A 14744-nucleotide genomic window follows, 5' to 3' on the forward strand; every position below is an offset into this window, starting at 1 on the left:
CTTTGATCTCAGGAATACATACAATTTTACAGTATATTCAAATAGAAAACAGTTATTTTAAATTCTAATAATATTTCACAATATTATAATTTTACTGTATTTTTAATAAACTAAATGCAGCCTTGATGAGCAGAAGAGACTTCTTTCAAAAACATTAAACAAATCTTACCGACCCAAAACTTTTGAATGGTCGTGTGTGTTTATATATAATTTGTTATATTTTTTTCTGGTTTATCCACCACACTAGAAACAGAAGGTCAGGTCGGGTGCAGTGCATTGTGGGATACAACAGTGTGTATGTGTGTGTGGGCCTGACAACCTCTAGTTTCACTAACTTAATTAACAACAGCAACTGTGCCAATTATGTTAATGAGACTGCTAATACCAGGCCGTCAATAACATGGGCCTGTGTGTGTGTGTGTGTGTGTGTGTGTGTGTGTGTGTGTGTGTGTGTGTGTGTGTGTGTGTGTGTGTGTGTGTCAGTTGTTTGAGAGCACTGCGGTCATTACACTAATAATCTACTGACACAGATGATTATAGAAATATGAATAAATCAAAGCTGATCATATTTACTTTCTTAGATGTAAATAAAATTATGGACTGGACTAAAATATCTATTAGTATGATTGTAGGACTTTCAACAAGATATATTATCATACTTTTAGATATTTCAGTCCAGTACTGAATACACACTCACCACACACTTTATTAGGTACACCTTGGCAGTAGCGGGTTGGACTGCCTTTCGCCTTCAGAACTGTCTTAATTATTCTTGGCATTAAATTAACAAGGTGCTGGAAACATTCCTGGTTAAATCATTCCTGGATATCCTGTTCCTCCACATCCCAAATCTGCTCTATTGAACTGAGACTGTGGAGGCTGTTTGAGTTAGTGAACTCACTGTCATGGGCAAGAAACCAGTTTGAGAGGATTTGATCTTTGTGACGTGTGTGTTATCCTGCTGGAAGGGTCCATCAGAAGAGGAGAGCACTGTGGTCATGAAGGGATGGACAGGGTCAGCAACAATACTAAGTAGTGTAATACAAAAATAAGTAGACTGTGGTGTTTAAATTGTGCTCAATTGGTACTAAGAGGTCCAAAGTGTGCCAAGAAAACATCCTTCACACCATTACAGCTCCAGCGCCTGAACCGCTGATATAAGGCAGGATGATCCATGCTTTCATGTTGTTTACGGCAAACTCTGTCCCGACCGTCTGAAAGTCACAGCAGAAATCCAGACTCATCAGACCAGGCAACGTTTTTCCAATCCTCTATTGTCCAGTTTTGGTGAGCCTGTGTGAATAGCCTCAGTTTTCTGTTCTCTGCTGACAGGAGCGGCACCGGTGTGTGTCTTCTGCTGCTGTAGCTCGTCTGCTTCGAGGTTCGACATGTTGTGTGTTCAGAGATTGTTGTGTGTTCAGAGATTGTTGTGTGTTCAGAGATTCTTGTGCGTTCAGAGATTGTTGTGCGTTCACAGATTTTTGTGCATTCAGAGATTTTTGTGCGTTCACAGATTTTTGTGCATTCAGAGATTCTTGTGCGTTCACAGATTGTTGTGTTCAGAGATTGTTGTTGTGCATTCAGAGATTGTTGTGTGTTCAGAGATTGTTGTTGTGCATTCAGAGATTGTTGTGTGTGTTCAGAGATTGTTGTGTGTTCACAGATTGTTGTGCGTTCACAGATTTTTGTGCATTCAGAGATTCTTGTGCGTTCACAGATTGTTGTGTTCAGAGATTGTTGTTGTGCGTTCAGAGATTGTTGTGTGTTCACAGATTGTTGTGCGTTCAGAGATTGTTGTGTGTGTTCAGAGATTGTTGTGTGTTCACAGATTGTTGTGTGTTCAGAGATTGTTGTGTGTGTTCAGAGATTGTTGTGCGTTCAGAGATTGTTGTGCGTTCAGAGATTGTTGTGCGTTCAGAGATAGTTGTGCGTTCAGAGATGCTCTTCTGCAGATCTCGGTTGTATTGAGTGTTTATTTGAGTTACTGTTGTCTTTCTATCAGCTTCTATCAGTCTTGATCATGTCTTCATGCATCGAGTTGCTGCCATGTGATTGGATGATTAGATATTTGCGTTAACAAGCAGTTTAACAGTATAAAGTGGCCGGTGAATATAAATGTATATATTTGTATTGGTTTGTATTTTATATACCTAGAATATGAATCTGGTAATTCAAGGGTTCTAGCTGTTCAATGGTGCAGTGCTAGTTTAGGTAGATAACATGTTGGCTTGTCTACTAGTGATTGAGCTTGTTTCCTTTCTTATAACAGCAGGCTTTGTTTCCCAGTGAAGTTTTAATGAATGTTTTGTTTCTCAAAGAAGTTCATGAAAAGAGTTCATCCAGCTGAGAGAATTCCAGGAAGATTCTCTCTGTCTGTTCTTTATGAAAATAGAAAAATCTCTTCACAGCGTCCCTCAAATATCTGTGTCACACACACACACACACACACACACACACACACACCTCAGCCCGCAGACGACACTGCTGGAGGAGGCTGTCAGCCGCGGAGTCTGATCACAAGAAGATGAAAGAGACAAAAACTGATTCTACATTTACTATCTTTCTCTCTATCCTTCCGTAGATACAAAAGAAATCAGCTCAATGTGACCTGACATGATTGTTCGAAACATATTATTTCCAGATGAACCAAATATGATTTATCAAGATGGATTCGGATTAGATAGCAGAACAAACTAAGAGCTAGCCTGGAAATCCAGACCTAAAACTTAAAGATTAATGGTCTGGCATTGACTAATGAAAATCGGCCAGCTCGAGGGGCGGCACCAGGCATGCATTTGAAAATTGCACGCAATTGGATAACACTACGACCAATCACAACAAGCCCCATACGCTTAGCTACCAGCGGAGCTAACTGGTCGATTAGACTCTTGCCGTATCCGGTCGGCAAAACAGCAAAAACGCCCTTCTTGCAAAGGAACGATTCGAGCGCCGTCTTCTGTTCCTCTATTAGGGCCCTTTCACACCTGAAAGTCCGCACCAAGGTCCGAACCAAAGTTCATGTTTTGATACATTGTATACATTAGGTTAGTTTTGTTTTGGTTTCACATTGCAATTATGCGAGCGCACTAAAGAACTTTTCATGACGTACTTGCGTCCTGTCGTCATCATCTATATGGGCTACATCTTAACATTGATCGATTTGTAAACGGACGTGCGTCTGACGTCAGCGTATTGTCAATTCGGCGGGGAACTTTGACAAGAATGAATGAACAGACGCATATCGTTGCCACTATACTTTTATTACGCCATTACTCCCTGCAGCGCCAACTATACTCGAGGCTAGTTTACATTCGCCAAATGAACGTCCTCGTTGTGCGAACATTTTATCATCGCCGGCAGGACGCAGGACAAATGTGTGTGTGTGTGTGTGTGTGTGTGCGCGAATCAGCTGGAAGAAACGCTGTGGGCAGGACTGACAGATCTGCACATAAATATTCTTCTTCAGTTGTTTAGGCTACGCGGGAATCACCGGAACTTCCTGTAAATGGTCTGAAAGTCCGAACCATACAGAAAATGCTTTCACACTAGAAACGAACCAAACCTTTGTTGAGTTTGATCCGAGACTACCTCTTTTCGTCGGACCAAATTTCGTCTGTTTGGTCCGGACCGTGGTCCGGGGGAGGTTTCACACCTGTAATTTTGATTCGGACCAAACTGAAAAGTCCGAAAGTCCGGACCAAACAAGGTAGGTGTGAAAGGGCCCTTGGATAAAAAGCCAAGTCTAACTCGTTCATTGTAGCGGCCAAAGCCGCTTCAAACAACTGGTGTTCATCCATAGCCATCTTGCAATGTTTACTAATGACTTCAACGTCACAGCGCTATATCAGATAACCCGATGTGATTGGTGCAGCTCGGATACAAGGGCATATTTAATGAGCATCATTACTCGACGCCAGAGTAAACTCGCTGAGCAAATTCAACTTGTGCTCTCGCAAGAACTCTGGATTACCAGGGTAACTAAGAGCAACTTAAAGGTTCACAAATAAAAGTAAAAATGTCTGTAAAATGAAAATTCTGTCGCATTTATTCGTTCCTCATGTCTTTCCAAACTTGCATGACTTTCTTTCTTCTGTGAAACAAAAAGGGTGTGTTTGTGTGTTTCATCCACTGCGTTTGTTTGAACTGGAGGTTAGAGTAAATTCCAGGGTTTCTTAATAACAGCATTGACCTGTGTTTCATATCCAGCTGGAGAGAGATAGACAGGACAAGAGCGAGACAGATTGACAGCAAGCTGAAATGAGGACGGTAACTTGCATTTTCCATCCTCAAGAATTGTGTTTAATATTTAATCTGATACACTATGACTTACTGTATATGGTGCATGACGGTATCATACATTTTATATATATATTCCCTAGGCGGAAGCGTTAGCCAAGGTGAATTATTTCTCTCATTACACCCGACCTCTCCATCAGCTTCTTTAGTGCTCCGCATGAAAACAGCATTGCTGAATAAAGCGGTTCAGGTATGTGAGATTACAGTAGCAGTGGTTCACACGCCAATCGCTGAATATGCTGCATAATTCACGATAGCCCACTTAGCACAGATGTAGAGCACTTCTGAGTTCTTCCAGTTCTTACCTCATGTACCTTCACTGAAACCTATATATTACAGACGCCCACTTCATTCCCCCTATGGTGCGTTTCTTGATTGCGAGGCTCAATGGCGCTTGCTTGAATTCACAATGAGAGCGTGTGCAATCTTCAGCGCTCGTGAAAGGACGCAGGTTTCCCTCTCTGGGTTTAAACCGGTTTAGGAGGCTTCAGAATTAGCTGTGTTATTGTGCTCTGGGGCCTCACACCTGGAGTTCAGATCAGAAAATTCTGCAAATACTTGAATGAGCCTTCTGTAGTATTGCTGGCAGTGTGTGAGTGTGTGTGTGTTATTCAGCTTAAAACAACCTCAGAGTTCACTGATAATATCCAGATTCCTTCAGTCCAGGGTTGTGCAACATTCAGAACTGAAGAATGTGAGCGGTGAGTTTGAGCTTGAACTGAATTGGCCATGACACACAGGATCTATCTATCTATCTATCTATCTATCTATCTATCTATCTATCTATCTATCTATCTATCTATCTATCTATCTATCTATCTATCTATCTATCTATCTATCTATCTGTCTGTCTGTCTGTCTGTCTGTCTGTCTGTCTGTCTGTCTGTCTGTCGTTCTATCATTCGTTCTATCGCCCTATCTATCTATCTATCTATCTATCTATCTATCTATCTATCTATCTATCTATCTATCTATCTATCTATCTATCTATCTGTCTGTCTGTCTGTCTGTCTGTCTGTCTGTCTGTCTGTCTGTCGTTCTATCATTCGTTCTATCGCCCTATCTATCTATCTATCTATCTATCTATCTATCTATCTATCTATCTATCTATCTATCTATCTATCTATCTATCTATCTATCGTTCTATCGTTCTATCGTTCTATCTGTCTTTCTATCATTCTATTTATCATTCTATCATTCTATCTATTATTATATCATTCTATCCATCGTTCTATCATTCTTTTGTTCTATTGTTCTATCTGTAGTTCTATAATTCTATCATTAGTTCTATCGCCCTGTCATTCTATCTATCTATCTATCTATCTATCTATCTATCTATCTATCTATCTATCTATCGTTCTATCTATCTATCGTTCTATCGTTCTATCGTTCTATCATTCTATCGTTCTATCGTTCTATCGTTCTATCATTCTATCTGTCGTTCTATCATTCTTTTGTTCTATCGTTCTATCATTCGTTCTATAATTCTATCATTTGTTCTATCGCCCTGTCATTCGTTCTATCGTTCTATCTTTCATTCTACCGTTTTATCTTTCATTCTATCATTCTATCTATCGCTCTGTCGTTTGTTCTATCGTTCTATCTTTCATTCTATCGTTCTATCACTCTATCATTCATTCTGTATCTATCTATCTATCTATCTATCTATCTATCTATCTATCTATCTATCTATCTATCTATCTATCTATCTATCTGTCTGTCTGTCTGTCTGTCTGTCTGTCTATCGTTCTATCATTCTTTTGTTCTATCGTTATATCTATTGTTCTAGACAGATATATAGACGATAGATAGATATTTGTACATTTGTATTAAGTATATTTCATCATATTTAATAAATTAACTTTTCTGAACCAGGGTGGAAGAGGTCATTTGCCAGAATGCATTACCTGTGTTGAATTACTTTGAGTTACAATTCTGTAAATTCTTCTTTCTGTCAGTACAATTTAAAGCACCCCTTGATATTTCTGGTCCGTCTAGTGTCGTATGAGACTGGGTAAAATGTAGTGATGCCATAAATGCTGTTTAGAACTAATATGCTAGTTTCCCAACCTTCAGATCTAGATATTCTGTCCTAAATAAAACTTCTCCTTGATGGTGAGAGTGTTTATTCATCACTTACACACTTGGTAGCATAAATACACACATCTATTCTGGCACGAAGAAAAAGCAATTATCTGAGAGATATTTACATTTTTCACAAAACTTTCTGATTGGTTTTGCTTTCAGTCTCTGTGTGTGTGTGTGAGTGTTTGTGTGTGTTTGGTTGTTGATTCTGCGTTTGCCCGGCGGGCACAGGAACTCTGTTCTGGCGATAAACACCAACAGGAGAAAATGAGCAGGTGCGTGAAGAGCGTCTCTCTGCCTCTTTCATCCTGATCAGCAGACGAGTCCCTGCAGAGAGAAATCAGCCCGTCCAGAAACAGCCCAAAGTGAGCTTCACAGAGACACGGCACGAAGAGATAAGGACAAATGTCAGTCACGCTCAAACCTGGGCTGAGAGAGTGCACTAGAAACATAGAGCTTACACAGGTGTCAGGTCATCTACTCATCAAACCTTTGGACACCTTTTTTCACATTTTAGAGTTGTAGTAAAGACATCAAAACTACATCTTTTGAACAAACTATGAGTGTTGTTTGCCTGTGCAAAACAGTTTCACAAGTCTGGACTCTTGATTTGATTCAGGTTCCTTCTTCAGTTTTTTGTTGTGTATCTATGGAGCCCCTAAAGGGACATGGTGATGGAAAAATATGATATGGGAATTCAAAATTATGTCAATGCCTTTGCGTCCTCTCGCAAATGTTTTGCATTCCCCTGAGAAACTAAGTGTTCGCTCAAACAACTTTCTCGGGAGAACTCAAAAGACTTTGGGAGCCAACGCAATTTTTCTTGAGGGAGCGGCAAATTTTAGTGAGTGAATGAAATTTTTCCAAGGGGAATGCAACACTTTTGCGAGAGAGCGCAAAAGCATTGAAATATAGAGGAATCATTCATGTATGGAGCACAAGACGACATGGAACAAGTTATGTAATAAAGTTACATTTTAGGGTTAGAAGGTTTATTTGAGTCCATACCCTATTTTGACAATTTTAATATAGTGATGCTAACACACCAATGTGAAAGAATGCAAATGGTAGTAAAGGATTTATGATTAAGATGAGATGCTTTTCCAACAGTACAGAGTTATTATAATTAACTAAAACTGAAACTTAAGAGTGCGTGTTCACACTTGGCAGGTTTAGTTGAATTAAAATAAACTCTGGTGCGAACCACGCAAGATTTGGTTTAAAAGACGTCTAATAGCCGTCCAAACACATGCCAGACATCTAGGCTAAAACAAGGCAAAATTTGAGCTGTCAGTGAAAATGTCTAAACCATAGCCCAAGAATAGACTAGTCATCAATTAGATAACAAAGAAATGAAATGAGAGAAGAAATGAAACCAAACACCTTGTAATCACTGTTTACTTTGCTTGCATGATGGAATATCATTCATTTCGCAAGTTATTTTGGCAAAAATGACATGTAACCAAATTCAAGGTTATTTTGGCTAGAAGTGGGTTACTCATATCCGGACTATATCAGCTCTATAGTTAACCTAGATGATGAAATGATGGTTATTGCTTGCTGGGATTGCTCTCTTAATGCGGTTCATTTGAATAAGTGTGAACGTTGCCATCCGAACCCTGGTGCGCACCAAACAAGTGGACGAGACCCACATTTTCAGGGGGTCTCTGTCCACTTTCAAATGAACTCTGGTACAGTTCGACTGAAATTTGATCTCAACGTGGATCAAAGACATCGAAACGAACCAAAAACAGGTGGTGATCTAAAAAGGACAGAATTCTCACCTGGTTCTTCTCTTCATAGGAGCTACAACTATTAACAGTTCAGAACATCCCAGTAAACAATTACCGTCTTTCAACGTTGAAATATGGTTGAAAATAAGTCGGTCCGCCTTGGACTGGTTTATGACGGGATTTCAACCATGTAGTTTCAGCCGGACTGTTTGACTACGTGTTTTTAACTGATCATCTAAGATACCACGTTTTCAACTGATAATCTAAGACAGGATAAGTCTGTTATACATGCTAAAATAACGGAGAAAAACAAACTACCAAACCATGTTCATTATTATCTCAAATAGTCAAGACGTTGAAGATCGAACTGTTTTCAACGTTGAAAAGTCATAATTAGACGTTGAAGATTTACGTCTATTCAACATCTAATAGACGACTTTTTGTTAGCTGGACAAGCATTAGAACAGCTGTCTTCATGCAGCAGATCTTCATTTGTGAGTTAAGGCATACACACTACGAGATAATCCAGACGATTTTGGGCCCAAATCTCCCCTTCCGACAATCCTGGGTAAAGTCCCGATTCTCTTGATGGTTCAACAGATTATCTTATCAGATTTTCTTGTGGTGCGAGATGTGTTAAGAGTGATTGAATGTTGAATATGTAGAATCAGAAATCCTGTTGTGTGAGGGGAACCCTGAGGACAAATGAGGACACTTTGTAAATTGTCACGTGGAACGAAACGATGCCCAGTCAGAAAGTGAGCTGATGGAAGACGGAAACATAACATGACTTCATCCAAACCTGTTTCTGGAAATCCAAAATGTTCTGTAAAAAGCAGTCCAAAGACTACGGCTGCGTCCGAAATTGCATTGACTTATTTTGAACAAGAAATTAATTAACGACTGCAAAAAAAAAAGTATGTTCTATATAGTATGAATGCAATTCGGACATACTAAATCTGCCATGTTGTCATTATCATGTGACTTACCAGCGTCAGTTACGTCACTTCACTGCCATTCACAAATCCTCTCCCGTGGGCCTCATGAGATAATGTAGTGTCCATCTTATGCACTAGGGCTAGAAATGATCGAAATATCGCAAATGTATATATTGCGATATGCATATCGCAACGGCTTGCAATAACTGTGGTCATGAACAAAAGACAAAGAGAAAATCACTCATTGCTCTTGGCTAAATAACTTTTGTAGCTTTAATAAGAATTAGTATATATAATTCATACAGTGAAAACTAAGCCGTGTTTTATTTTTACATTTGATTATTCAGTTTCTGTTGTTAAATAAACCTAATGAAGGCCTTCCTGAAACCCTAAACCCCGTAGTTTACACTGATGTTAAAATAACACTTCTTATGCTACAGTAAAACACTGCTGTTCACTTTCAGAAGTTGTAGGGATGTTTTCTTGTCACAAAAAGAATGTGAAACACGTATGTAGGTTATATAATTTTAAATATATTTTAAAGATAATTTAAGTTCATTTTAAACACTTTAAGCATTATCGTATCGAATATCGCATTATTTAATGAAATCGAAATTTTCTTCAATATCGTGCAGCCCTATTATGCACACTTCAGAATCTTGCCGGTAGGTCATCCGGGGACTTTTTGCCTATTTTTTTATGAGTACTGTGAATTCAGACATATTTCTTTTGTCACATACTGTTTTTCGCCTACTATATAGTAGGGAAGTATGCGGATCAGATGCAGCCATTTCTTCTTTCCTGTCGTTCACCATGTTTGTTTTGTTTACTCTAAGAGATTTCCCGTGTTCACAGACGGGACTCTGGTTGTTTGTGAATCTGTTAGTGTGTGGTGTGCTGGTGGTCACATCACCGCACTACACACACAATAGGATTAACAAAACTGTTAAATTTATGATTTTTTTATCATCATGTTTGTGGTCTCTCATGTTTTGAAAATCTGATATGATTTTAAAAATCTTTTAGTGTGGGCCAGCCTTACCAGAGGAATTTCTGCCACTGTTTTGACTCCTTTACGCATTTTCGAAGCTCTTCGTGAGTTCTCAAGTGGTAAAAATACCATCATACGTGCGCACATACAAGGGCAGATTTCCCAGCTAAAGTTCAGCCGCAAAATATGTCACAAAAGCTGATTTCAGTGTTTAAACATTTACATTAGTGATCTACAGTATAAGTAGTGCAGAAAATGAAATATTTGTCCTTCATTTTACATTCATCAACTTTTCCCCTTTTTTTCTGTGTATTATTTCCACTACTTTTGGACCTGAATGTATGTGTGCTCTCATGTTTTACCTCTGCAGAATTGTGTATGTTCTGAGCTCAGGCAGACTGACGACGAATATTTGAAACGGGTGTTAGATACAACAATATGCTCTCTAACAAGCACAGCGTGATGGCAATATGAGCATATTGAGAAAGACTATCACATACAAGAGTGTGTGTTTAGAAGCCTGAAACTGTGGGATCGTGAATGCACTCATTTTATGATGCTATTATAGAAAGGTGTGTGTGCGTGTGTGTGTGTGTGTGTGTGTGTGTATGTGTGTTTTGAGGTGACAATAGGACTAAATACAGTAATCTGAGGGTTAAGTTTGACAGCTGGGATTTGGGTTACCCTTTCTAGATGTAAATACATGCATAGGGAAGTGTGCATGCATGCGTGAGTGATATCGTGGGCGCCGCGTTTGTCACAGCTGGAGAGCGTGAGCAGCTGATTGGTTGATTTCCCCCCCTGCTGAGCCAATGAGAGGGTGATATTTTTACCCTATTCCCTCCAGACGAGCTCTCAGCAGCCTACAGGTACACTGCTGCGACACATTTACACACGATCTCACACACAAACACACGCCTGCGTCTCACCCGCCTGATTGACACACTACAGTGTTAATGCATCAGATGCATATGCAAAGAGCTTGAAATGTGAAGGCTATGTTCTCGTTGAGCAGCAGTGGTGATGACTTCTCATCTTTGTATGTGGAGAAATATGCATCTCTGTTGTAAAAACCTAGTGAGCTGCCTAACTAGGCAGCATTTTAAGGCATCATTGACTTGGCTGTTCCAAACTGTAGACATCTTAATGATGCCGCCCTGTAAGAAAACTCATTTTGGACAGATTCTACTGCACTGCACTAGATAGAAGCTATCCCAGAATGCTAAAGATAAATTATAGTGTAAGCAACTGTTTTCAACATAGATAATAATAAGAAATATTTCTTGAGCAGCAGATCATATTAGAATGATTTCTGAAGGATCATGTGACAATGAAGACTGGAGTAATGATGCTGAAAATTCAGCTTTGCATCATAGGAATAAATTGCATTTTAAAGTGTCTTTAAATAGAAAACAGTTATTTTAAAGAAAAAATATTTCACAATATTTTTGCTGTATTTTAGATAAAATAAATGCAGCCTTGGTGAACAGAAGAGACTTCTTTTAAAAACAAAAATCTTACCGATCTAAAACTTTTGAACAGTAGTGTATGTATGTATACTGTGTGTGTGTGTGTGTGTGTGTGTGTGTGTGCATGTGTGTGTGTGTGTGTGTGTGTGTATATATATATATATATACTACTAACAATCAAAATTTTGAAGACAATTTTGAAGAAGACAAGGTTGCATTCATTTGATCAAAAAAATATTTATTTTATTAATTTACTCTATTGCATAATTTCTGTAAAATTCTACATGCATTTTTTGTTGTTCAAAACAGGCAGATCCTCCTTTGACAAAAAAAAAAATGTGTGAAACAAAGACAGATGGTAATAGTTTCTATGATTGCTTTTATTCTGTGACGTGTTCGGGAGAACTCTTCGGGATAAACCACCAGCCACTTCCTGTTTCCCCCTCAATGTTTCTTGAGATATTAGCTGCCGTTTTTTGTGATTAAACACTGTGTCTAAAAATATCCTCACTTTTGCCCGCTTGCAATTTCCTTTTAATATCTTCACAATGTTCTTTTTCTAAAATGTGAGCTATCGTTTTACAAAATTGCTCAAGCTCTGAGTCAGTGTTGCCCTGAGGAGTAGCTTTGAAGCTAATTAAAACGTTTGATATTTTCAGAAGCACATTTCAGAATGCATGTGCAGGGCAGGACGTCCTGATATTTCGTGCCCCCGAGCAGCCCATCAGGTGTAGCTGTGTGGATTTCACTAATTTCACTAACGTATTTCTGTCTACGTGCAGGTGGAATGGCTGAAGAACGAAGAGATTATCGATCCTGCAGACGATCGGAATTTCTACATCACCATCGATCATAACCTGATCATCAAACAGGCACGGCTTTCCGACACCGCTAACTACACATGCGTCGCTAAGAACATCGTTGCTAAGAGGCGCAGCACCACGGCAACAGTGATCGTCTATGGTGAGTATGGCGTTCATGCACAATCTGGTTTAAATGTGCTGAGATGCACTGAGGTTTTCAACGGAGATGAAGTGTTTTAGGTCATTTAGTGAAGAACTACGAGCCCGAGAGTGAGAATCCCATTGTGAGGTGAAGACTTAAAGTAACAGGCTATAGTCAAGTCAAGAAACCTTTATTTATACAGCGATCATCAATTATTAAATGAGTTCATTTCATCTATAAAGCAGTTCTGCAGAAGAACAGTGGTGTTGTCGTCCAGCTCAGTTCAGTTCTCATACAACAGTGTCAGTGCAATCAGATCAATAATATTGTTGAATATTGTTTCCAACTAAGCAAGCCAGAGGCGATAGTGGCAAGGAACCAAAACTCCATCGGTGACAGAATTGAGAAAAAACCTTGGGAGAAACCAGGCTCATGCAGGAAGCCAGTTCTCCTCTGGCCAACAAACCAATACAGTGTGACTATGATTCATGTAGCATCACAAGTCAGAAATCAGATTTTGGATTTGTAGCATTTAGATATTTATCCAGTTCCTTTAGCTTGAAGATCGTGCCAGTATGGAGACCAAGCTGGTCAAAGGTCTGTGCTTAGGACTTGTCTGGTTCTTGTGGTCTCTGCTGAAGGATCTGTGCCGATGGCTGTCGTATTGACGAGGTTTTCACAGTGGATTGTCTAGTAGACACGGTCTCTGCTGACATTCAGGGCTGCGTTGTGGTCGTGTTTAGGTGCAGGTCCACCATCTGATCTGGATACGGCCCAGATACGGCTGAGTATATCATGCGTTGTGGTCGTGTTTAGGTGCAGGTCCACCATCTGATCTGGATACGGCCCGGATACGGCTGCGTATATCATGCGTTGTGGTCGTGTTTAGGTGCAGGTCCACCATCTTATCTGGATACGGCCCGGATACGGCTTGAGTTTATCATGCGTTGTGGTCATGTTTAGGTGCAGGTCCACCATCTGATCTGGATACGGCCCAGATACGGCTGATTATATCATGCGGTGTGGTCGTGTTTAGGTGCAGGTCCACCATCTTATCTGGATAGGGCCCGGATACGGCCCGGATACGGCTGAGTTCATCATGCGTTGTGGTCGTGTTTAGGTGCAGGTCCACCATCTTATCTGGATAGGGCCCGGATACGGCTTGAGTTTATCATGCGTTGTGGTCGTGTTTAGGTGCAGGTCCACCATCTTATCTGGATATGGCCCAGATACGGCTGAGTATATCATGCGTTGTGGTCGTGTTTAGGTGCAGGTCCACCATCTTATCTGGATACGGCCCAGATACGGCTTGAGTTTATCATGCGTTGTGGTCATGTTTAGGTGCAGGTCCACCATCTTATCTGGATACGGCCCGGATACGGCTTGAGTTTATCATGCTTTGTGGTCGTGTTTAGGTGCAGGTCCACCATCTTATCTGGATACGGCCCAGATACGGCTGAGTTTATCATGTGTTGTGGTCGTGTTTAGGTGCAGGTCCACCATCTGATCTGGATACGGCCCAGATACGGCTGAGTATATCATGCGTTGTGGTCATGTTTAGGTGCAGGTCCACCATCTTATCTGGATATGGCCCGGATACGGCTGAGTATATCATGTGTTGTGGTCGTGTTTAGGTGCAGGTCCACCATCTGATCTGTATACGGCCCGGATACGGCTGAGTATATCATGCGTTGTGGTCGTGTTAAGGTGCAGGTCCACCATCTTATCTGGATACGGCCCGGATACGGCTTGAGTTTATCATGCGTTGTGGTCGTGTTTAGGTGCAGGTCCACCATCTGATCTGGATACGGCCCAGATACGGCTGAGTATATCATGCGGTGTGGTCGTGTTTAGGTGCAGGTCCACCATCTGATCTGGATACGGCCCGGATACGGCTGAGTTCATCATGCGTTGTGGTCGTGTTTAGGTGCAGGTCCACCATCTTATCTGGATAGGGCCCGGATACGGCTTGAGTTTATCATGCGTTGTGGTCGTGTTTAGGTGCAGGTCCACCATCTTATCTGGATACGGCCCAGATACGGCTGAGTTTATCATGCGTTGTGGTCGTGTTTAGGTGCAGGTCCACCATCTTATCTGGATACGTCCCGGATACGGCTTGAGTTTATCATGCGTTGTGGTCGTGTTTAGGTGCAGGTCCACCATCTGATCTGGATACGGCCCGGATACGGCTTGAGTTTATCATGCGTTGTGGTCGTGTTTAGGTGCAGGTCCACCAACTTATCTGGATATGGCCCGGATACGGCTGAGTACATCATGCATTGTGGTC

At 40.6% G+C, this 14744-nt stretch overlaps 1 protein-coding gene across 2 annotated transcripts in view; it reads left to right on the top strand.

The window, feature by feature from the left end:
* Positions 1-14744, top strand: part of unc5ca (unc-5 netrin receptor Ca) — a 137764-nt gene that overhangs the window by 80419 nt on the left and 42601 nt on the right. For both annotated transcript variants that reach the window (XM_084113752.1, XM_084113753.1), the window contains exon 5: positions 12295-12475. In XM_084113752.1, the coding sequence (XP_083969878.1) occupies positions 12295-12475 (181 nt within the window). The remainder of the gene's footprint in view (positions 1-12294; positions 12476-14744) is intronic.

Source organism: Abramis brama, assembly GCF_963993115.1.
Source record: "Abramis brama genome assembly, chromosome: 5".
NCBI lineage: Eukaryota > Metazoa > Chordata > Actinopteri > Cypriniformes > Leuciscidae > Abramis > Abramis brama.